The sequence below is a fragment of the Narcine bancroftii genome, chromosome 6, assembly GCF_036971445.1.
Source record: "Narcine bancroftii isolate sNarBan1 chromosome 6, sNarBan1.hap1, whole genome shotgun sequence".
NCBI lineage: Eukaryota > Metazoa > Chordata > Chondrichthyes > Torpediniformes > Narcinidae > Narcine > Narcine bancroftii.
Window position 1 is genome coordinate 8,300,896 of NC_091474.1, and position 24,545 is coordinate 8,325,440.

The 24,545-nt window shown below is 38.5% G+C and overlaps 1 protein-coding gene across 1 annotated transcript in view; it reads right to left on the bottom strand.

Moving 5' to 3' along the window:
- Positions 1-900: 900 nt before the first annotated feature.
- Positions 901-24,545, bottom strand: part of LOC138735672 (dnaJ homolog subfamily C member 5) — a 34,686-nt gene continuing 11,041 nt past the window's right edge. The window contains exons 2-5 of the mRNA XM_069883854.1: positions 18,253-18,370; positions 14,990-15,203; positions 9,913-10,087; positions 901-5,782 (exon numbers count right to left, since the gene is read on the bottom strand). Of these exons, the coding sequence (XP_069739955.1) occupies positions 5,691-5,782; positions 9,913-10,087; positions 14,990-15,203; positions 18,253-18,359 (588 nt within the window). The 5' untranslated portion in view covers positions 18,360-18,370 and the 3' untranslated portion in view covers positions 901-5,690. The remainder of the gene's footprint in view (positions 5,783-9,912; positions 10,088-14,989; positions 15,204-18,252; positions 18,371-24,545) is intronic.

Consider the following 24,545-nt stretch of genomic DNA (forward strand, 5'->3'; position numbering starts at 1 on the left):
AGGTGATATCAAAGAGATTAAATTTAAATTAAAATTGAATAAGTACCAAGTGAAGCTCATTCAAATTGTTTTAGCAATAGCAAGGAAAATATATTGCTATAACTTGGAAATCCAATATAGATTTGGGAAGGGAGAGATGGCATGCAGAAGTTCAGAGTTGCATACTGTGAGAAAGAAACAAGAGATAAATATTTTTTTTTGGAAAATATGGTGCCCATATCTCCCAAAATAGGTCTCCACATAATACAAGTTTTATAGTAAGGAGTACTCCTGTTTAAATCTTTTGTCTGACATTTTTCTTCTTTCTGGTCTTTGTAGGGGGTTCACCGAAATTATTTGTAATGTAAAATGTGATGTTTTGGTGGTTTTTAAATTTATTAAAAAAATAGATAGCACTGGATTTCCCTTCTTGCCTTGGATTGGTCAAGCTCAGAGTACTTTCCAGATCGCCACAGGTGTAATACTGGCCTGGTAGTCAGCAGTAAAACCCCGCAAGGATCAAAGTCAAAAGGGAAGACAAAACCGACTCCACCAGAGACAAGAGAGCAACCTTTGAAAAGCAGAGAAGCCAGAGACACTGACTAGCCCCAAACAGATAGAGCCCAACTACCTAAAGTTCCTTGCAGAAAGAATTGGCTGAATTAATGAGTGCAAAATGTCATCTTGTTGAAACGTTCAAATTAATCTTTAGCTGGCCATACTATCTTTACCTCATTAATCCCAAAGTATTAAACTACTGCAGAAATGAACATTTATCAGATCTTTCCTGTAAAAGCATAATTATACCTTAAAGTATTTCATTGATCTCTATGCTCATGTGACAAAAACTGACATACAACCAAAGACTTGGGATATAAACATGTGGCTTATACAGGAAATAAAATGTACACAGCCAATGAATTAAGCATTGGAAACATTTATTTTACAACTGCAAATCAAATAAATTACCAATGATTTTCAGCAATACAATACATAAATAACCATGCTAAAAACATTGCAGTTTATTGTATGTACAGGAATCCATGGGCTTCAAGTCCTGTAGTTAACATAACCACATCTATCTACATACAATTTCAACTATGGTCCTTTTGAGAATACCAAAAAGGTTGCATAACAATGTTTGGTTCTATTTTTACTCCAATTTTAAAGAATCTATCAAATTTTGAAGACTATTCACACAATGTATCTGGCTTTGCAATATTTTATCTGCAACCAAATCCAATAGTATCTCAAATAATTTGTTCAGTGTTTAGTGTTCCTGTAACATGCGAGAGCAGTGAGCATTAAACTGTAATACTATTCAATTTCAGTAATTTTTAAATAATAGTACAAGCTCATTTGATGACTGGCACAAATGTCTACTGAAGAATTAAAAGCATTTTTGCAGTTGCAAATTTCGGCACTGCATTACATTTGAAAAGCGTTTTAATTTCTATTTATTTAGACAGACAAAATTAAACCCTGGTATGTCAAACCAACTTTTAGATAACATTTCACAATCTAACTTTAAATTTAAAAGGCTTATTTGAATTGGGTACAGTGGGGTAACAAGTAATAGAAGTATCATAATTAAATATATAATTAAAAACAATAGTTTCTTCACTAATCAGCTTTGCTTAATTAGCCACTAATGCAAATATTTAACAAAGTAGGGCCTGTTAGTAAAATAATTGTTTACAAAAATGGCAAATCTGAACTCCAGCATTCTAGGAACAGCAGTGGTGATCAAATTTAAAATATAATAAATTAAATCTAAATATGGCAAATTTTGATAACAAAAAACTAAAAACTATTTTAAATAGTATATAAATCACCTGAATATTTGACCTTTGGAGAAATGAAGTGCTTTTCTACATTCTATGAATACCTTGAATTATATATTCTGTAACAAACAGAAGTGACAGAAAATCTGAAACTAAAGACAGCATCTGTCCTTTGTTTAGACAGCCACCACATCTAATATAGTTCTTACTAGAAATTCTTTATATATTGCAAGAATCTGAATCAATTTTAGACTAAAAGTACTGCACTCCTTCAATATTCCGTTATTAAAAACTTAGAGTTTAGTTCAAATTACTAAACAAACTTCATGAAACTAATGATACAAAATGGAACTTACAAGTATTATTAAAACAAAAATAAGTTACTCCTATATCATGTGTGCAAGTCAACTAGTTTCATTACAGAACAAAGCAATCAATTTTTACAACATCACATTTGCACATTAAAATAGGCATTGCTGTGATAGCTAAGCAAACAAAAAAACTACCAGACTTAAATTGCTTGCTCAACTAAGCTAGTGATGCAAGTTCGTTGGATTAAACTTTTACTCAAGTTACCAATACCAAAACTGAATTCAGTGTTACCATCCTAGTTTTAGGACCACAAATATTAGAACAGAATGCATGCACATGTTTTTGGGGTGTGGTGAATGCATTCAAAATTCTGCAAGCATAGTTTTATAGATTCAAACTCTGCAATTTGAAACTGGAAATGTTATCCAAAATCTATTTAGTTAATTTAGTTAACTTCAACACTTCTAAACGACAAAACATAGAAACCACCTTTCAACTTTAATCCAGCAACATCAAACATCATTGGAGTTTGCAGCCATTTTATGGCAGATAAATGAGGGAACAAATGAAGGGAGAGGAGAAAGAGCAGGAAATAATTAATTCAGTAGAATAATCAGACAAGGAAAGTGTTAGATACCATGAGCTGGACTAAGTATTTCCTCAATTCTGCTTGAGCATGAATTCCATTTAAATATCCCTTGAATCAGGTCATATAGGTTTTAAAATTCTAATTTGACGCCCAAAAATGCTATTATTCCCAGCAATCACTCAAGATGGCTGGCTCAACTAATTGGATTATAAATTCATGCAATTTCTCTGAACTATTTCAGATTTGCTTAAAATTAAATATTGTATTCATTCTGATGTTTCATAAGAAACCAGGAAATTCTAAATATGGACACATGCCAAAATGCCTCAGTAATCAGCTCATGAAATTCAGTTATGTTGAAGAAAGGACTAAATATTAGAACAATTTCTGAAAAAAACTTAATGATATAACTAATGTAGAGTTAAGAAAATTGGTAATTAAATTAGGCTCAATTCAAGTTGATAAAGGGACGTTAGGCTTACAATTCAGTAATCCATTGTTAAAAGAAATAATATTAGATTTAAGGTTATGTTAAAGGAAAAAATGTTGCTCCTTTCCTACTGCAAGATAACACCATCAGAGTGCCTTTGGTCAAATGGGAAAATGATTTCAGCGCTGATGTACTACTCTTCAAAAATATAAAACTTGGATTTCTAACTGATAGGTTTACTGCAACATATTTGTTATCTAGCACAACATCAGAAGTGCTAATTGTAAATCATGATTGTCTATTTAGATAATTATCCAGTTTGATTACACAATGATTTATCCAAGTTGCTACTCATCCAAACTACAATTCTTCAAAGATTTGAAATTCACAGAAAACTCGCTTGTTTGGCACAAATCCAACAATCGGAATGTTGCACCAGCGGCTGTGGATTGAATGGGACTTGGTCACACTGGGGGAAAAAACTAATCCAAAGCACGTTTGATTTGACAATGGCTCAGGAGAAATTTTCAAATATTCGTCTCCTTTAAAAGGATACTAAACCTATGATCACAATTAGCAGAGAATTTGATGGGAAACACTATTGAAATTATATCAAAAGGAACCATGCACTCCAAAGGTAAAATGAGAACAATCAGATTAACATGAGCAAGTTCTTGACTTTACAAAAAAGCATTTAGGCATTTCTGCATTACCTTGTCTTTAAATGCAAGTTGTTCCAATCCAACCATAATAATTGTGACAATGCCAATGTTTCAATTCCAAAAACTGATCATTTTACACAGGATCAAATACAGAAATGAAGTTCAAATGTAGCACAGAGAAGAAATAGTAAATTAATTAAAACTTGGTCCATTTATGAATCTGCTGGATAATACAATTAGAACATCTCCAATATCAACACTTGATCACCCAACACAGCTAACCAGCATTTCCAGTTTTCTCAAGAATGTCGCTACAAAGAGCCTCAGTATCTGAAGGCAATTTCTAGCATGAATTATACAATTACCAGTATGTCCTTTCTTTTGCTGTCAATAACTTAATTCAGTTTCTCCTCGTATAGCATTCTGGCCAGTTGTCTAGGACAATGTCACTATAATTCAAGCTGAAGGTATTTAATTGCATGTACTTTCTTTACGAAAAAGCCACAACTTTTGCAGAAGGTAGTAAATGGGTATGTTATCTCTGCGCTAGGCAAGTTCCAACACAAGTCATTGAGGTACTTCAAACCATTTCGCAAAACTAAAATCTCAATTTTTGGTGAGACAAGAATGTTTAACACAATTTTGTAAGCCTTTGGTCAAATTATTTTTCTTTATAGTTCATTATCTACTTAAGGTTCACAAGAACTTAGTATTAAGTTCTAAGTTAATACTAACAATTCCATAGTATTATCGGTTATAGGAGTGATTTATACTGCAGCTTAGAGCAGCTATTTTAATTTGCATTTACCATCAAAATAATTTACCTATTCTAAAAATTAACATTAAAGTGTAAACAAATTTTTTTTTATTAACAAGCCTTTTCCAACAACTGCTCTTTTACAATGGTCACATTGGTTCACTAATCACTTGTAACACCACAGGGCATCAAGATTCAGGGGAGTAGATTTAGGACAGAGGAAAGAAACTATATCTGTGGAATTCTCTGCCCAAGAAAGCAGTAGAGACTCTTCATTGGATATAATGAAGACAGACAGATTTTTGCATAGTAGTGGACTTAAAGGTTATGGGGAAAAGGCAGGCAGGTGGACCAGACCAGCCATGAACTGATTCACTGGTCGAGCAGCTCAATGGATCACATGACCTATCCCTGCTCCTATTTCTAAAATTCATATTCAATTTTACTGTAAAAATATTTAAATTCTTTCAAAATCTGATTTTTCAGCAAGCTTGCTGCAGTACATTTGAGGGGGTATCGAATATTGCATGGATGCCAGGAACTGGCAGTTGGACGTCATCTCAAAATATCACGTTGAATTATGCCAACAATGAGCAGTAATTTTAAGCTGCTTCTGATATTTCACAAAAACTGAAAACTAATTTCACATGGATAGATAATGCACAGATTCCTATTGAGTACATCTTGTGATTGCACAACATAATTCCTTGAATCTCAAGCATAAAGCGCATCATAAATGACAAAAGTTGACCCTATTTACCTGCTTACCCATCAAATTAAAAAAACACCACTAGAAACAAACTCAAGATTGACAACATTCTACAAAAGCCAAGAAAGTACAGGTCTCCATGATATCACTTAATTTCTAACCATATTGGTGTAATATTGTGAACTGATTCTATTGTCAATCACCAAATACATGACATCATTCCATTCACACATCACAATATGCCAAATAAAAGTGTCAAATGGCTTTAAATAACATTTGCTACAGTACTTTATGAAGTTAAATTACAGTGATAATAGGCAAGATCAGGGAAGGTGGTCTTCTCAATGTTGGTGGCTGCTCTCGGCAGAAAATCTTGTGAAAATTCCATCTATAGATTTGACTATTCCCAGTGTTGAAATAAATTGTAAATATATTTTTAATTACAATAGCAAACTTGGTTAAATTAAATCATTCAGTGTGATAGCTGGGGTGACTGTCACTGGTCAGCTGAGTTGTTTCTGTGGCTGATGTTGGCTGCACGACAATTGCTCCATCTCCCTCTGGGGTGGGGGGTAAGAGAAAGAGGGAAGGTGAGGAGAGAGTAAAGACTCCATTAGCTAAATCATTTTTAGAATGTCAAAAAAATTAATTTTTCATATATTGTTAAAATTATGCTATTTTCTTAGGACATTTCTCCATGTCAGACAATTCATTGAAAAGCAATTCCATCCACATTGATTCCAAGATAATAAATTTAATCAGTCATTTCAAAATATTTAAAGAAAATGATAAAAACACAACAAGTTGATTTTACCCTATGGGTACAAGGGTATATACAAGGGATATATTTAGATAGATAGATATAGAAATATAAAGAAAGGATTATACAGCAAACCTACAAATTTGCTGCTGTTTGCAAAAAAAAATTCACTTTCACATTTGGACAGTTTAAAGAATTTTACAACAAAAAACCCTCTGCACCTAATAACCTCCATTTCCATACTCCTCCAGAAGTGTGGAAATGTGGAATTTAAACAGCAAATCACCAGACATCTGCGCTCATGGAGAAATGTAGAAAAATATGGAAAAAAAAAATCAGAGAGCAAGTTAGACATTCAAGATGGTTAAATCACTATCACAGATGGTGCTTAATCCATCAGTGATAATGAAAATATGAATCCTATCCTCAAGTTAATCAATACATGATAGAAACTGGCAAGTAGACAGTATTATAAATTATTACATTGAATATACAAATGGACTTTAGCATTGATTTGAAGCTTAATAGCAAGCTGGGTTTTAGCAATATGGATCCTTTCCAAGTTGCCTATCGTAGCAACATGTCTATGATGGATGTCATCCCACTGGCTCTTCACAAAGTCCTGAAACAACTGGATAGCAAAGATGCAAATAATCAGGATACTCTATTGATTACAGTTCAGCATTCAACACCATCATCCCCTCAAAACTGATTAGCAAACTCCAAGATCTGGGACTCAACACCGCACTGAGAATTGGATTCTCTCCCCTCCAGATCACAATCAATGGTTATTAACAACATCATCTACATAATCTTCATCAGTACCGGAGCACCACAGGGCTGTGTTCTTAGCCCCTCGCTCTATACCTATGACTGTGTGGTGAGGTACGACAATAGGACCATCTACCAATTCACTGACGATGCCACGGTATTGGGTTGTATAAAGGAAGGAGATGAGTCAGTGTACAGGATGGAGATTGAAAGCTTGGCTGCATGGTGCACCAACAACAATGTTACCAAAACTAAGGAGTGGATTGTTGACTTCAGGAAGGGAAAACTAGAGGTGTATAATCCAGTGATTATTTGGGGGGGGGGGGAAGAAGAAAAAAGACAGGAGGAAACGATGAGCAAATCTAAGTTCTTGTGAGTCACTATCTCAGAGGATCTTTCCTGGACCCAACACAGGAATGGCATTGTGAAGAAAGCACATCATTGCCTCTACTTCAGGAGTTTGGAGAGGTTTGGTACGACATCGGAAACCATAGCAAATCTCTACAGATGTTGGAAAGTGTGCTGATTGTCTCCATCACTGTCTGGTATGAGGACACCAATGTCCATGAGCAAAAGCCCTGCAAAAGGTAGTGGACACAGCCAAGGACATCACATGCAAAACCCTCCCCACCATCGAGAACATCTACATGGAATGCTGTTGTCCGAAAGCAGCAGCAAACATCCACACCACTTAGAACACACTCTGTTCTCGCTGCTGCCATTGAGAACGAGGCATAGCTGTTACAAAACTCACACTTCCAGATTCAGGAACAATTGCTGTTCCTCCACCATCAGACTCAACAGAAAACTTAATCAGGGACTTATTTTAGGACTCTTTTGGACATGATTTTTTTTTCTCCCTCTCTGTATTACACAGTATATTTTTTATTTGTTTACATGTGTTCATTTAGACAGTTTTTTTTTTGCACTGCCAATAAGTGGTAATTCTACCTTGCCCGCAGGAAAAAGAATCTCAGTGTTGTATGTCATGTATGTACTCTGACAATAAATCTCAAGTCTGATCTGAAACTGAAAAAGCTGTCATTTGTGGAAAGGACTACAAAAGAAGTTTTCAAATTATTTTTGAGCCACAATTAGGTTACAAAAAAGTTATAGAAAAACAAGGCACAGTTAATCATTTTACCCACCTTTAGAAATCTCAATTTTGTTTTAAAAGATGTACAAATGACAAGTCTGCGCCAGGTGCAGAATGGTTTCATGAATGACTGCTTAAGAAGCAGCAGCTGCTAACGTACTTAAAGATAGAACTGATCAATCTGCAATTCCGAGTTTTAGAAGAAAAGAGTTTGTGCAAAATAGAAGAACTTTCATGAATGGTTACTTCGTGGTTTACAAAGATATGAGGGACTGAAGATCCTGCTTCAGTGCTGTACAAATCTATGACAAGATTTCAAGCCAATTTGTCATGCATTTCACACAGGGAATTTAATCATTCTCCCCGAGCATTCCTAACTTCCAGAAGGCAAAAACATTACTGGATGATGTGATTAGAAAAATTCCATTGATGTAGTAGATAAAAAAAGATTTAGACTATTCTTCACATTAACATTGTGAAATGAATCTAACAATCTGATAAATTGGTCTTAAGGGTCTTTCCTTGAAATCACAAATTTATATCTACACAACTTGCAGCGACTTGAATCTTGAATTTCAGTAGAAATTTTCACACTTTTGTAACAAAGGACACCCCAGAGTTTTAGTATGTATAATTACGATCAAATTTTCAAACAGTAGTTGGATGGGGCTAACAGGTAAACCAGCTGTAAAATTGTTTAAATAGGCAATATTTTTCAATTAAATTAACAATTTTCATTATTCCCAATACTGACAGCAGATTCATGGCAAATGTCTGAAAGCTGGTCATGCTCCAATTGTGCAAGCCCTAACAAAATGCTGAATCATTGATAATTTATGACTTCTTCCATTGACAATTGCACCAGTAATTCCTTTTGACATTTGACAACAATTAACATTTGTGGAATTCAGTGTTAGCCCTGATGAAATGAACAGAGTGGGACACAAACAGGAAGGCATACAAGTTGAGCAAAATGAGCCTGTTGAAATGGAATTAGTATTTTTTTGCAACTCTGTGACCATTTTAATGTTAAAAGTATTAAAAATTCTAAGATTTTGACAAATGGCATAGTGGAACAGCATAACATCCCACTGTGTCTCAATTCTTCCAGAGGAGGGCTTATTCTGCTATCCACATACAAGGCCAATGTGCAGTTCAACAGAAAAACCTTGCACGATTTTTTAATTATAGGTTTTTTGAGAGTGGAAGATTTCGTTAACGATGGATCTCCCATACAAGAATATATTTTTAAAGAACATACATTTTCTGTGGAAGGCCTGCTTAATATTTCCTAAATTCTCCAAGCTTTAACTGGCTGCAATATCATCGCTTGGATTCTGCAAGTACAATAGTAGAACTATCAAGTTCTGTTGTCATTATACCATGGGATTGACACCATCTTGGGGGGGGGGGGGGGGGTTGAGTTTTACAATTTAATGCAGAAACTGGTTGCTGACAGGATTCCGGACTTCACATATAGCATTGCCCCTTTCCTCTCCACAGCATTGCCCCTTTCCTCTCCACAGCATTGCCCCTTTCCTCTCCACAGCATTGCCCCTTTCCTCTCCACAGCATTGCCCCTTTCCTCTCCACAGCATTGCCCCTTTCCTCTCCACAGCATTGCCCCTTTCCTCTCCACAGCATTGCCCCTTTCCTCTCCACAGCATTGCCCCTTTCCTCTCCACAGCATTGCCCCTTTCCTCTCCACAGCATTGCCCCTTTCCTCTCCACAGCATTGCCCCTTTCAGGTATTTCTAAACCAATCCCCTTAAAATGATGCATATTCAGAAAAATTTTAATAGTATATATACCATTATTTCTGGTCAGCAAACTTTAATGCGGAAAAAAAATTGCACCATGGTTTAAAATTTATTAAGATAATTGTAAATGACCAGAGATTATCCAGGTCGATTCATCAATCACATTTGCTACTCAAATAAATTCATTTTGTCATGTATTATTGTTTTAACTGTAATAACGTAATATTTAAAACATAGGGAGAGCTGTTGATCCTCCCCAGAAGTACCACGGCCGATCTGGTGGAAGTTCATGATTCTATGTACCTTTTTCCATGTCTGACTGAAGCTGTGCCTCCAGATCCTCTGGTGAAACGTAATATTCTTGTTCCTCCCCTTCAGGCGGCTTTGGTTTACACTTTCCACAGCAGCAATTACAACAACAGCACAGACAGCAGCAGAAGTAACAACCGGTGATCACTCCACAGAAGAGAAACAGTGCCTGAAATTAGATGTCGCACAGAAGTGCCGTCAACAGCAGGTCATTAAATTCAGACGGGCTTTCGACAGAAATCGTCAATGTTCCTGCCGCAAGAAGTCCCAGACAAAATGGAGATGTTTAGAATTATATTAAAAACGAACCACATTCGTGACTTTTGAATTTCAAAGGGAGCTAACAAAATATTGGCATTTCTCGGAGATTGCTGGAGGATTTTGGGGAGTGGAGCCAGAACAGAAACATAAAGTAACTATTATTGAATTAAGAGAACCAGACATCAATGTGCAGATATTCCCCACCCCCCCCCCCCCATCCACATCCTCATCTCTTCAATTTACCACATCAATCATAACCCCAAGGAATGAAGACCTGCTGAAAGCAGCAACCAGCGAATGAAAGTGAGGAAACAACCTCGAAGACGCAACATGGAATCTATGTCTTCAAATGGAGAGGGGAATGATCACACAGCCAGAGTTTCACAGCATGAAAACAAGCCAACTACGTTGTCTACCTAAGCTAGACCTATTTGCCTATGATTGGCCCTCAAAGTTTTCTATGTACCTGTATAAATACTTTTCAAACATTGCTCATACACAATACTGCCACTTTCTCTCAGCTCATTCCACAACCCTGCCACTTTCTCTCAGCTCATTCCACAACCCTGCCACTTTCTCTCAGCTCATTCCACAACCCTGCCACTTTCTCTCAGCTCATTCCACAACCCTGCCTCTTTCTCTCAGCTTATTCCACAACCCTGCCTCTCTCTCAGCTCATTCCACAACCCTGCCTCTTTCTCTCAGATCATTCCACAACCCTGCCACTTACTCTCAGCTCATTCCACAACCCTGCCTCTCTCTCAGCTCATTCCACAACCCTGCCTCTCTCTAAGCTCATTCCACAACCCTGCCTCTTTCTCTCAGCTCATTCCACAACCCTGCCACTTTCTCTCAGCTCATTCCACAACCCTGCCTTTCTCTCAGCTCATTCCACAACCCTGCCTTTCTCTCAGCTCATTCCACAACCCTGCCTCTTTCTCTCAGCTCATTCCACAACCCTGCCTCTTTCTCTCAGCTCATTCCACAACCCTGCCCCTTTCTCTCAGCTCATTCCACAACCCTGCCCCTTTCTCTCAGCTCATTCCACAACCCTGCCTCTTTCTCTCAGCTCATTCCACAACCCTGCCACTTACTCTCAGCTCATTCCACAACCCTGCCTCTCTCTCAGCTCATTCCACAACCCTGCCTTTCTCTCAGCTCATTCCACAACCCTGCCTCTTTCTCTCAGCTCATTCCACAACCCTGCCTTTCTCTCAGCTCATTCCACAACCCTGCCTTTCTCTCAGCTCATTCCACTACCCTGCCTTTCTCTCAGCTCATTCCACTACCCTGCCTCTTTCTCTCAGCTCATTCCACAACCCTGCCTCTTTCTCTCAGCTCATTCCACAACCCTGCCTCTTTCTCTCAGCTCATTCCACAACCCTGCCTCTTTCTCTCAGCTCATTCCACAACCCTGCCTCTTTCTCTCAGCTCATTCCACAACCCTGCCTCTTTCTCTCAGCTCATTCCACAACCCTGCCTCTTTCTCTCAGCTCATTCCACAACCCCCCCTCTTTCTCTCAGCTCATTCCACAACCCCGCCTCTTTCTCTCAGCTCATTCCACAACCCCGCCTCTTTCTCTCAGCTCATTCCACAACCCTGCCTTTCTCTCAGCTCATTCCACAACCCTGCCTTTCTCTCAGCTCATTCCACAACCCTGCCTTTCTCTCAGCTCATTCCACAACCCTGCCTCTTTCTCTCAGCTCATTCCACAACCCTGCCTCTTTCTCTCAGCTCATTCCACAACCCTGCCTCTTTCTCTCAGCTCATTCCACAACCCTGCCTCTTTCTCTCAGCTCATTCCACAACCCTGCCTCTTTCTCTCAGCTCATTCCACAACCCCGCCTCTTTCTCTCAGCTCATTCCACAACCCCCCCTCTTTCTCTCAGCTCATTCCACAACCCTGCCTCTTTCTCTCAGCTCATTCCACAACCCTGCCTCTTTCTCTCAGCTCATTCCACAACCCTGCCTCTTTCTCTCAGCTCATTCCACAACCCTGCCTCTTTCTCTCAGCTCATTCCACAAACCTGCCCCTTTCTCTCAGCTCATTCCACAACCCTGCCCCTTTCTCTCAGCTCATTCCACAACCCTGCCCCTTTCTCTCAGCTCATTCCACAACCCTGCCCCTTTCTCTCAGCTCATTCCACAACCCTGCCTCTTTCTCTCAGCTCATTCCACAACCCTGCCTCTTTCTCTCAGCTCATTCTGCAACCCTGCCTCTTTCTCTCAGCTCATTCTGCAACCCTGCCTCTTTCTCTTAGCTCATTCAACAACCCTGCCACTCTGTGTGGAAGTGTCCATAAGGTTTTTATAAAAAAAAACAACTTTTCTTTCCCACTGTCACTATGATTTCCAGCTTTATATTTCCCTACTTTGATAAAGCATTATTCATCTCATTTATACCGGAGGTTCCTAACCTTTTTCTTTCCACCTTAGGTTCTCTGTAGTTAGTAAGGGATTACTAATGAAATGCGAGTGGAAAAAAGGTTGAGAGCCACTGTTTGTACCCTTCAGAATTATTTATACCTCTGTATGCCCCCCTCAACCTCTTGTACTCTGGGAAGAAAAGTCCAGCTTATCCTTGCATCTCAAGCTCACTTGCTCCAATAAGATTCTAAATCTCTTCTGTATCCTATCTAGCTTAATTACATCTTCTCGAGAGCTGGATCTCATCAGAACTGCACACAATACTTTGTGTCTTGTACAATTATAATATGCCCAGATCCTATATGGAATACCTGACTCATGAAGGTAAACATGTCAAACGTTACCTTCACAACTATGTCTATTTGTGATGGCACTTTCCTTTGGTTCCATTTGCAGTAGCTATCTGGAATACTGTGACACCCCAATTCCCTCCCATCACAGTGTGATAGAATGCTCTCCACTTGTAACTCCTGAATATTAATTTCCTCCACCAATCAAAACATGTTATTCTGACAGCATCTCCCAAACCTGCAAGCTCTACCTCCAAGACTTCAGGCACAAGGAAACACTATCACCTCCATATTCACCTCAAGTCATGGATTGCATCACCTTTTGTTCATTTCATTCGACCTATCTGTGCAAGTATCCTCACTAGAAGGTCAAGACCTTGAAGGTGATGGTGGTCACCACCACCACCTTCAAGGACATCTAGAGATGTAGAGCAAACGCTAGTTTCAGAATCAAATGCCAGATTCGAAAATGAACAAAAATTATAAATATCCAGAAATTAGCCCATCAAATGCAAATGCAAAATCTAATTACTTTAAAATGCCTCAGTTGGTAATGGAAGAATTTAGTAGAAACTATTTTAAGAACTTAACTGCATATACCATCTTCAGTAGCAACAGTACAATGGAAAGCAAAATAACACCACCATTTAAAAAAAGTGCTGGCTTTGAAGATTCACTTAGCTCAAAGGGGTAACAAAGCCATTTTGTCAAAGTTCAGAAGGCTATGTGAACCCATTTTAACAAGTGTGACTGCATGAGAGCAGTAAATAAGGTGTTCATCTTCTTAAGAGTACTCTTGTAATGCAAGTCCAAAATGTTACTGTTCATTAATATTCATTTTCGTTTTCTACATTTTCTCAAATAAGAATATTTATTGAAATTAAGTAACATGTGGGATAAAGTCCTGAATGCATGTTCCAAAATAACATTTAGAACAGAAGGACAGTCATACTATTCAGATAAAAATACATTAAATAAAATTTAAAAATTTTTGTTCACAAATGTCAATCAGCAGGTAGCAGAACAAAGTTCCAACTTGAACAGAAGATAAATATCAATGCATTTGAAAGTCACAGCACAAAATTCTTACAAACTGAAATTCCATTGTCTATTCACTATACAACTTGCAAATACTGTTATATAAATATGGAATCATTTGTAATTTGATATATTGAAAGCTGGAAATAAGGATTTTTTTTTAGTCAGTCATAATCTTCTTTCCCCAGATGTCTTTGTTTCTTAGAGTGAACAATGATTGTTCATTTAGTTTAAATTAAATATTCCAGAGGAACCACTAATCCCTAGAAACAATCAATACATTAATTTCTACCAACTGGACTAATTTCTGGATATTTATAATTTTTGTTCATTTTCGAATCTGGCATTTGATTCTGAAACTAGCATTTGCTCTACATCTCTAGATGTAGAGTGTTGACCTTCTAGTGAGGGTACTTGCACAGATAGGTTGAATGAACAAATTATTCTGCTACATGAGGCCCAATGATCCATACTTGTCATAAATATTCCGCTTTGTGGCATCAGTCAGAATTGCATGTGCATTATTTATTTCCTTAAATTTCTCTGATGCTTCAGGATTATCTGGATTCTTGTCAGGATGGTACTTCAATGCAAGTTTTCTGTTAAGGAGTTTCAACTAACGATTAGAGAGCAGTAAAAATGAGAGAAAAAGAAAAGCTAACATTTGAAATAGTAAAATCTCTGTTTACTGCAAAGTGAGGGTGGGGGGGGGGTGGAGGGAAGTGAAGCCATGTTGGAAAGGAACAGGAAAAGTACATGGAGTTATAAAAATTCTGATGCTTGCAAGAGGTCTTGTTCTTCATTATTTGTTAATAAATAAAATGGCCAGAATTTCCCTAACCTCTTAATAAAGTAAGGCAGCATTTGTTTCTAAGTCAGGTAAAATTAATACATCAGAGTGGTTAATCTCGACTTCGTCATCGTTTGACTTTGTATTTGTCGCTCTTCCTGCAAATCCAATTACGTTAGTAATTCAGTTATTTGTCCAAAGATTAGAAAAGATTAAAACCAATTAGATTCTGGTAAATATTTCAGTACTATCGGAACTTCTCACCTTTGCCCACCAGCTGGACAAAACGAAGTATGTATTTACATTCTCTTCGCCAAATTGTTCTGCCACATAGAGGCCCAATGATCCATACTTGTCATAAATATTCCGCTTTGTGGCATCAGTCAGAATTGCATGTGCATTATTTATTTCCTTAAATTTCTCTGATGCTTCAGGATTATCTGGATTCTTGTCAGGATGGTACTTCAATGCAAGTTTTCTGTTCAAGGAAACATATTAGAATTTGTTTTTAAACAAATGCTCAAAAATATTAACATTTTCTAAATCTTATCACCGTAATTAAAGTTCTTTGTCAAATCGCATTATAGATTGAAGTGTAATGAAATATTGTTGGAGCATCTTCATGTGAGGACATTGCACCCTCTGGTGTTATAATTAATAGTTACAATGTTTAGCAAAAATCCTGCACACATTGAAAGGTTTTATGATTGTACAAAATACACATCAAATTAACATTTCTATTACAAGATGATGGAATCTTTATTTGGTTAACTCTGAAAATTAATGAATCACTTCAGAGATAAAGTAAAACTCCATTAATCCAGCATACTTAGGACTTGTGATGCCAGACAGGCTTGTTTAATAATCCAACACACTTAATTCACTTTTAAGATGTTACAAAGTCCGATAATAAATTTCAGAGGTCTTAATTATGGTTAAAGAGAGCATGGGAACATGGGGCTAAAAGTGATATTGGGATTTTTATAGTAAAACTCTATATACAATAGATTTTTACTAGAATCGTGGTCTCATTTCTATTAAAACATTGCACAATGCTGTCTTCTTCTTTGGCTTGGCTTCGCGGACGAAGATTTTCAATGTGTGCAGGCTCGTGGCTGACAAGTCCGATGCGGGACAGGCAGACACGGTTGCAGCGGTTGCAAGGGAAAATTGGTGGGTTGGGGTTGGGTGTTGGGTTTTTCCTCCTTTGTCTTTTGACAGTGAGGTGAGCTCTGCGGTCTTCTTCAAAGGAGGTTGCTGCCCGCCGAATTGTGAGGCGCCAAGATGCACGGTTGGAGGCGAGATCAGCCCACTGGCGGTGGTCAATGTGGCAGGCACCAAGAGATTTCTTTACTCTTCCTTGGTGCACCTCTGTCTCGGTGGCCATATAACACGATCTTGGGAAGGCGATGGTCCTCCATTCTGGAGACGTGACCTACCCAGCACAGTTTGATCTTCAGCAGCGTGGATTCGATGCTGTCGGCCTCTGCCATCTCGAGTACTTCGATGTTGGAGATGAAGTCGCTCAAATGAATGTTGAGGATGGAGCGGAGACAACGCTGGTGGAAGCGTTCTAGGAGCCGTAGGTGATGCCGGTAGAGGACCCATGATTCAGAGCCGAACAGGAGTGTGGGTATGACAACGGCTCTGTATACGCTAATCTTTGTGAGGTTTTTCAGTTGGTTGTTTTTCCAGACTCTTTTGTGTAGTCTTCCAAAGGCGCTATTTGCCTTGGCGAGTCTGTAAATGCGAGTCAATGTTGTAAAGTGGTTTGAAAGGTGCTGCCCTACTGTAATGTGAAATATCTGTGCATCAGTAGGGCCAATACAATTTAAATTGAGACGTTCCTCAGTTGTTTTTTTGAGGTAACTTGAACATGTTGTTCTACAGTCATTTATTGTCTGAAATTAATCAACTCAAATTGAGACCCTAGGACTTTCCTGGTCTGTGATGTTGCACAATAGTTATTCCAAGAGGGTTAATTCTTTTGAAATTTTAAAGCTTTTTGTTAAACCATGAAAGAGCAGTTACGTACAAACTGGAAATGACATTGTTCCATGAAAAATCTGAATAACATTAATACAGCCAAGTTGATAGATTTTGATTTTATTTCATTTTGAAATGCATCAAGGCAGGCCGACCACAATTATTCACTCCTAAGTTTAGAAAATATTCATTACAATGCTCCCTGACTAACTCCCTGAGTTAATAGAAATTTGAACAAGTTTTGGGCTGGTTAAAATCTGGTTTTATGAAGTGATAATGCAATATTCCAGTTACATCAGTGAGCCCTGATCAGTAAACAAAAAAAATAAGTCAATCAAATGTGTTGGTACAAAGGAATACCTATTGGAGTAGGGCAGTCACTTCCTGGTAGGAAGCAGCTACAGGTTAAAGGAGAGAATTTATCATCTTTTTCTGATCTGAGAGAAGTGGTATGAATACCTTTCTGCCTTTTTATAAAGCATAAAGATGATAAATTCTCTCCTTTAACCTGTAGCTGCTTCCTACCAGGAAGTGACTGCCCTACTCCAATAGGTATTCCTTTGTACCAACACATTTGATTGACTTATTTTTTTTGTTTACTGATCAGGGCTCACTGATGTAACTGGAATATTGCATTATCACTTCATAAAACCAGATTTTTACCAGCCCAAAACTTGTTCAAATTTCTATTAACTCCTAAACAGTTAGTGTAGCAGTAAATGCATTATTATTACAGTACTAGTGACCTGGGTTGGAATCGGGCACTACCTGTGGGGAGTTTGTGCACTCTCCCTGTGACCTGTATGGGTTTTCCCCAGGTGCTTCAGTTTCCTCCCCACTCTCGAAACACACACAGGGTTGGTCAGTCTATTGAGTGAAATTGGGCAGCATGGATTTCAATGCCAAAAATTTGATTCGACAATACATCATTAAATTAAAAAAATAGCTGGAATCATTCCAGCTGCTGGTAATTGTCTAACAGCGCCTCATTAAATGCCCATTTAGCATAATTAGAGAACCACATAAATAGGACATACTGCCAGGTCAACACTCCTAATTAAATGAGTGTTCAACGATATAATCCTTCTTTCCCCCAGTCGATTGTTCTCAGGTTGTTTGTAATCATTTTCTGGAACAGCATGAGCTTTAAAAATAAATGACCCACTGATTTCTCACTTTCTTGCATTTTTCAAAAAGGTCACGGTCTTGCTCCATCACAAGATGAGGCACAAGTATTCAGTTTTGAATATACCTAACCTTTTTTTATTTCAGTTCTTGGCTTTAATTGGATAATTGCTTTAGATTTCTCACTTCTTTGCTCTTACCCCTTCCTCCTTGTATCTGACAAATCACACTGAATTACTTGTGCTTTATGTTTGGCACTCATTTTAATTAAATTATATGTGAGCTGCAAAGTGTGCAGGATAAATTACCAGGTAGAAAAGTATCGAGGGGTGTAGGATAGTGAATAAATATACAAGCCAGATCTAATCAGATGCATGTTGCCACAAAATCTATTTTTTTATTAGTTGAAGACATACCTGTATGACTTCTTAATATCTTCTGGTGAAGCATTTTTGTCAAGTCCCAGAACAATATACAGTGAATCTCCTGAGGTGGATAATGAGCGTTGCCTTTGGTCACCCATTTTGCGCAAAACTAAAAAGAAAAAAAATTCATAACTAAATACCCAAAGTTGTTTTTCAGCATACAGAAAAAGTTAAATTAGCATTCTCTCTCCCATCCTCCATACAAGATTGATAGATTTATTTTTAGACACAAGGAATCAAGAGATGTTAACTACACCCCTCCTCTGGATCAGAGTCCCACTCTTCCACACCACCTAAAAACCTTGCCAACTGCACCAATCTCACTTTAAAGCTTGAGGTTCTTAAATCCATGCTTATCCTTTAGGTCATTCCATACATTTCAGACTGCTCTTAATTTCATCTGTGATATCTGCACACATCCATTTTTGGTCTGTTGAATCCTCAGTTTTAAAAGCTCCAAAAAAAATATGCTGCTATCAAGACTACTTGAACTATTAGATTGTTAATCATTTTGACTTACAGATGCAACTCAACCCAGCAGCAAATTCTTTTAGCAAAAACAAACCATGGATATTCTACGTGTTTTTTTTCCCTCACCCCTCCAATCAAGTTCAAGTTTGTCACACTAGTTGGTACAGTGAGAAAGGTCATTCTGCCAGTAGTCTAGCATGTCATTCGAGCAAACACAACTGTACAAAGTTGAAAGGTAAGAGCACAATTACAGAGTATAGAATAACAATGAAAAGATCAATTTGCACATAGCAAGAAAGCACAAGAACATTGATGTGAGGATCATTCTAAAACCAGATGAGTGCAGGGAAACAGAGTCTAAGCTTGACAGTATTAAATTTCACAGTCTTGAACCTTTGCTCTGATGGGAGGAGGGAGAAAAGTGTCTGGATGGGTCTTGGAGTACAATAGCTGCCCTTTCCTGAATTGCATCTTACCATTGATATTTGGGCTAAGAACACTTACCAGCAGCTATACTTTTGGTGTTTGAGGAGATTCAGCATGTCACTGAAGACTCAAAAACCTCTATAGGTGTACCATGAAGAAAATTCTGGCTGATTGCATCACTGTCTGGTATGAGGTGCCAACTCTCAGGCCACGATTAAAAACTCCAGAGGGTTGTCAACTTGGCATGCAACATCACAGGCACCAGACTTCACTCTATTGAGGATATATACAAGAGGTGGCATCTTAAAGATACCCACCATCCAGGCCACATCCTCTTCACACTGCTATCGTTGGGAATAAGCTACAGGAGCACTCAGGAGCACAAGGACAGCTTCTTCCCTGCTGCCATCAGATTCCAGAATAATCAATGAACCAAAGACAGTGCCTTACTTTCCATTCCTTAATTTTTTTTTGGGTTTGTTTTAAGGTGGTTTATATGAATGCTTTCAGTCTGAGGCTGCTGCAAAACAACAAATTTTGTAACTTGTTCATGTCAATAAATTCTGATGACTATGGTGCAGTCAGTGAATTTGAAGGTTGAATTAGAACAGTACAGTACAACTCCGATTATCCGAAGTGAACGGGACCAGGCCAATGTCAGATAAACGTTTTTATTCTGAGAACTGGTCATTTAAAAAAAAAACAGCCCAGTAGCCACAGCAAATCACGTATCAACGTTTAAACTACGAACAACAAAAGAAGGCCTTTTAAGCATTAAAATAATGATAAATTCTCACCACAGAAAATGCTGGCTGCGGCTGATCCCCGACATGTACTAACTGCTGATCACCGACACAAACTCACCACTGCCGCTGATCCCTGGGGATCGGGCTGGTGGAGCACTCACTGGCAAGTCGGTGGGCTTCTATCTCCGTGGCCACCGGAGCTCCTGACCCTGACACCTGGGTCCAGACTCTGAATCCTTCGATAGGCCAACCGCACATGCACACCGGACTCCCCGGTGTGCATGTGTGGTAGTAGGAAGAGGGGCCAGTTCAGAGTCTGCATTGGGAGCCCTGTTGTGCCAAGAATGGAGAGTAGGGCAGGGATTCCACTGAACCCAAGGTCCTGTTCCTACCCCGGAAACCGCTCTCCTGGACACCGGGACAAGGAATTCTTTGGACTGCTTGTGGCTGGGAGACAATAGCATGCAGTTTGAGAGGGAGAGTTGGGAGACAAAAATCAATAGGGGTAGGTAAAGAAGAAATGCAAAGAGAGAGGGGAGGAAGTTACCTGAAATGAGGACAAGCGTTGTTCTAATTTCACGTCGAATTAAGGTGTTTCCCCCAACCTGTTAAGTCACTTTGGCTCCAAAAAAATTTTGATTTCAGATTTGTTGTTTCGGATATTCTCATTTATTCAATTTTTTAAAAATCAGATAAATAAAGATTTTAGAGAATCCAATTTCGGATCATCCGAGTTGTATTTTTCTGCACAACTGTGGGCATAGAGGGCCGAGTAAACTTTCTTCTGTTACTTAACCCAATCGCACAAGTCATCACTGGACAAGTTTTACAAAGTGAAGCTTCTTTTCACGTGGTGGAGCCAAATACATGAAGAATTGCAGCATTTCACAAATCATTGATAAAAGCAACCCACTCATTATGGTTAGATACTTTATCGCAACCTTCCCTTTCATGAGAAAGCAATCCTGCTATCACTATTTAAAGGTTTAATATACATATCAAACAACTTTCTGCCAGTAAAACCGGGACAGAGGTGCACCAAAGAAGAGGTACAAGGACTGCCTAAAGAAATCTCTTGGTGCCTGCCACATTGACCACCGCCAGTGGGCTGATATCGCCTCAAACCGTGCATCTTGGCGCCTCACAGTTTGGCGGGCAGCAACCTCATTTGAAGAAGACCGCAGAGCCCACCTCACTGACAAAAGGCAAAGGAGGAAAAACCCAACACCCAACCCCAACCCACCAATTTTCCCCTGCAGCCGCTGCAACCGTGTCTGCCTGTCCCGCATCGGACTTGTCAGCCACAAACGAGCCTGCAGCTGACGTGGACATTTACCCCCTCCATAAATCTTCGTCCGCGAAGCCAAGCCAAAGATTGGTTTATATCGCTACCTGAATTTTCAAGTGTTTTACTTAAAAGCTATCATTTAGACAGCGAACTCAATCTGTATGAACTAGTCCAAATTTCACTTTGACAGCCTCATTAAATTATCAATGGAAGAGGCAAATGTAAATAAATTCTGAAGTGGGATTTATTAGTGCACATCAGGCCATGTCAAATCAATCTAGTCTATGAGAAAGTCCTTCCTCTAAAGAAGCAGATTACTTAGATCTTTAAATAGAGCTGCTAGCTTTGCACCACTATCCATCTATTACACAAGCAAAATCCATTTTGTTCAACTGCCTTCAAACACACACCAATACCAAAAAAAGTCACCAACATGAAATTCTACTTGAAGAGACCAAGCAATACAACATACACCTTGTTCCACAATGGCAATAACAATTTTTCAGGTAGTACAGTTGTCAGACAACTCCTGCGATCCTGGCTGGATTCTGATCTCCTCAACTGCAAGGATATCACTCATCTGTTTTTATTCCCTCGAATCCCAAAACTGCTCTGGTAAGTTAAATGGCTTCTAGATGGATAGTGGGAGAATTAGGGGCAGTTTATGGGCAAGTGAGATAACAAGCTATGGGGAAATAAGTGCGAATGGGATGGTTAACAATACTGAGAACCATCAATAACATGGGCCAAATGGTCTCTAAGAAATATGCACAAATACAACCAGGACATAGCTTTAAAGAGAAAAACATGAGAATTACAAATGAACGGCATCACAACCATTGTAAACACTAAATCCTGCAACAAAGATGCAATAAAGGATAAACACATGGTTTAACTTCTAACAACTACTATTTGAAGGGCTTTTCTATTAAAGTAAATTGACAAAAAGCAACAAAAGATGGGAAAAATTCAAAACATAATAAATCTCTATCCTAGTTATTGATATTCAATAATAAAGCAAAGGTTGAACATCCTGTATCCCATTATAGAATTTTAAGCTGTCATTAACTCTCATTTTCCAACTGAGCTGCCAAAGAGATAACACCCAGCAGGGCAGCAATGGCTGAAATGGAGGCAATGCTTTCAATAATCAAATCCCAGGGGCAAAATCTATAATGTAATAATTTGAGTGAATGGAACAAAAGCAGCTCTTGATTGAACAAATCATGTCTCACATGCAGGGAACAGTCAGGCAACAGATCATTAAAAGGCCTGCAGACAATAAAGGGAACAAGGCAACTTTGAACAAGTATTTAGAATCAGTATTTATTGTCATAACCATGTCATACAATTTGTTTCTTTCTTTGCGGCGACATTCCAAGTACAAATGTTAAAGACGTAAATTATATTTGAAAAATAAACAAATGAGTGCAAAAAGAGTAAGTGAGGTAGTGCATGTGAGTCACTCCCCATTCAGAAATCTGATGAGGGAAAAAGCTGATTTTGTGCCACTGGGTTACTTTTCAGACTCCTGTATTTCCTTGCTGATGGTAGCAGTGTGAGGAGGGCATGGGCTGGGTGGTGAGGGTCTTTGAGGATAATGACTGCTTTCTTGAGGCACTGGCTCTTGTAAATGACACTGACAGAGTTCACAACTCTTGTCTTTTCCTGTCCTGTGCATTAGCACCTCCATACCAGAGAATGATGCAACCAGCCAGAATGCTCTCCATGGTGCACCTGTAGAAATTTGCAAGAGTCTTTGGTGACATACCAAATCTCCTCAAATTCCTCACAAAATAGAGCACTAGTGAGCCTGCTTTGTGATTGCATTAACATGGAGAGCCCAGGACAGATCGTCAGAGATGGTGGCACTCAGAACTTAAACTTTTCTACCACTGACATGTTCTCCATATTTCCCTTTCTGAAGTCCACAATTATTTCCTTTGTTTTGATAACGGTGAAAGGTTGTTATTACATCACGAAATGAGCTCATCTATTCGCTCCTGTACACTTCCTCATTGCTGTCTGTGATTCTGCCAAAGCCCATGATGTCATCGACAAAGTTGTAGATGGCATTTGATTTGTGTCTAGCCACACAGTTATAGGTGTAGAGCAGTGAGCTAAGCACACATCCTTGAGGTGTGCCTGTGTTGATTAAGAGGAAACTTTCAATTTCAAAGGGACTGTGTCTTCTAATGAGGAAGTCAAGGATCCAGAGACCCAAGATTTGGAGCTGGCCTGGTTAGAATTTTAACTTCTGTATTGAAAAGTTGCTTCACTTTAGCTACTTCAGTAAAAAAGAGGCAGTAGCATCTCCAGAACTCTTGTTCAATCTCTCTGCAATGATAAACTGTGAGAAACCGAAAATTCCCCTGAGTAAAATAATAGGATGTAAATGAAATACTGGGAATAAAGTTTGCCAGATAACTGAATGAAAGAACAAGTCTGCAAAATGGGAACATTGCTGCATAACCACTATGCTCCCTCAAATTTTATCCTCCAGGTTTTCAAGGACAGCTTGACTAACATTGTTACATGCTTTGAATGAAATGGCTATGGAGATATGGAAGTAATGATTGGCATTTTCCAAAATTCCATGCACTCTAACATTTCCCAGAGATTGGAAGATAGTGAATATAACTTGACTACATATGAAAAGATGGCATGAGTAAAAGAACTAGAGTTTGCCCAACATTGGTGGAAGAGAAAATACTAAAATTATTGAAATTATAGTGCACAACAATGGGGCAAAATATGAAGGAAAAACAAATCAACAGGATAGCTCTGAAAATTTAAAGAATGCACTGCATGCTTTTCTTTGGCTTGGCTTCGCGGACGAAGATTTATGGAGGGGGTAAAAGTCCACGTCAGCTGCAGGCTCGTTGGTGGCTGACAAGTCCGATGCGGGACAGGCAGACACGGTTGCAGCGGCTGCAGGGGAAAATTGGTGGGTTGCTACTCAAGCAATAATTGACACTTTTCTTCATAAACAACTGAATATAGGAAGCTGGGCGACATTATTAACAATTCTGAAAAAGAGATACAGTTGCCTGAAAATGCAAAGGACTTGACTGTTTGCTTTTCTTGAAATATTTACAGTATTTTGTAATCATTCAAACACTACTGTATGGGTTAACCCAAAATAGGACATGCTTACCCTTAATTTAAACTAAAGGCACTACCGGTAAATGTATTAATCTACAGTATGCAAATTCTCACTACCATTGTCATCTAGTTGCAACATGTAGGTAACAATTTAATACTCATTTTAGAAAGTCTACTTCTCTTCACATATATGTATCAAATGTAACAAAGAGTGAACGTCAAACATATCAGAAGTTAAAAAATTTCAT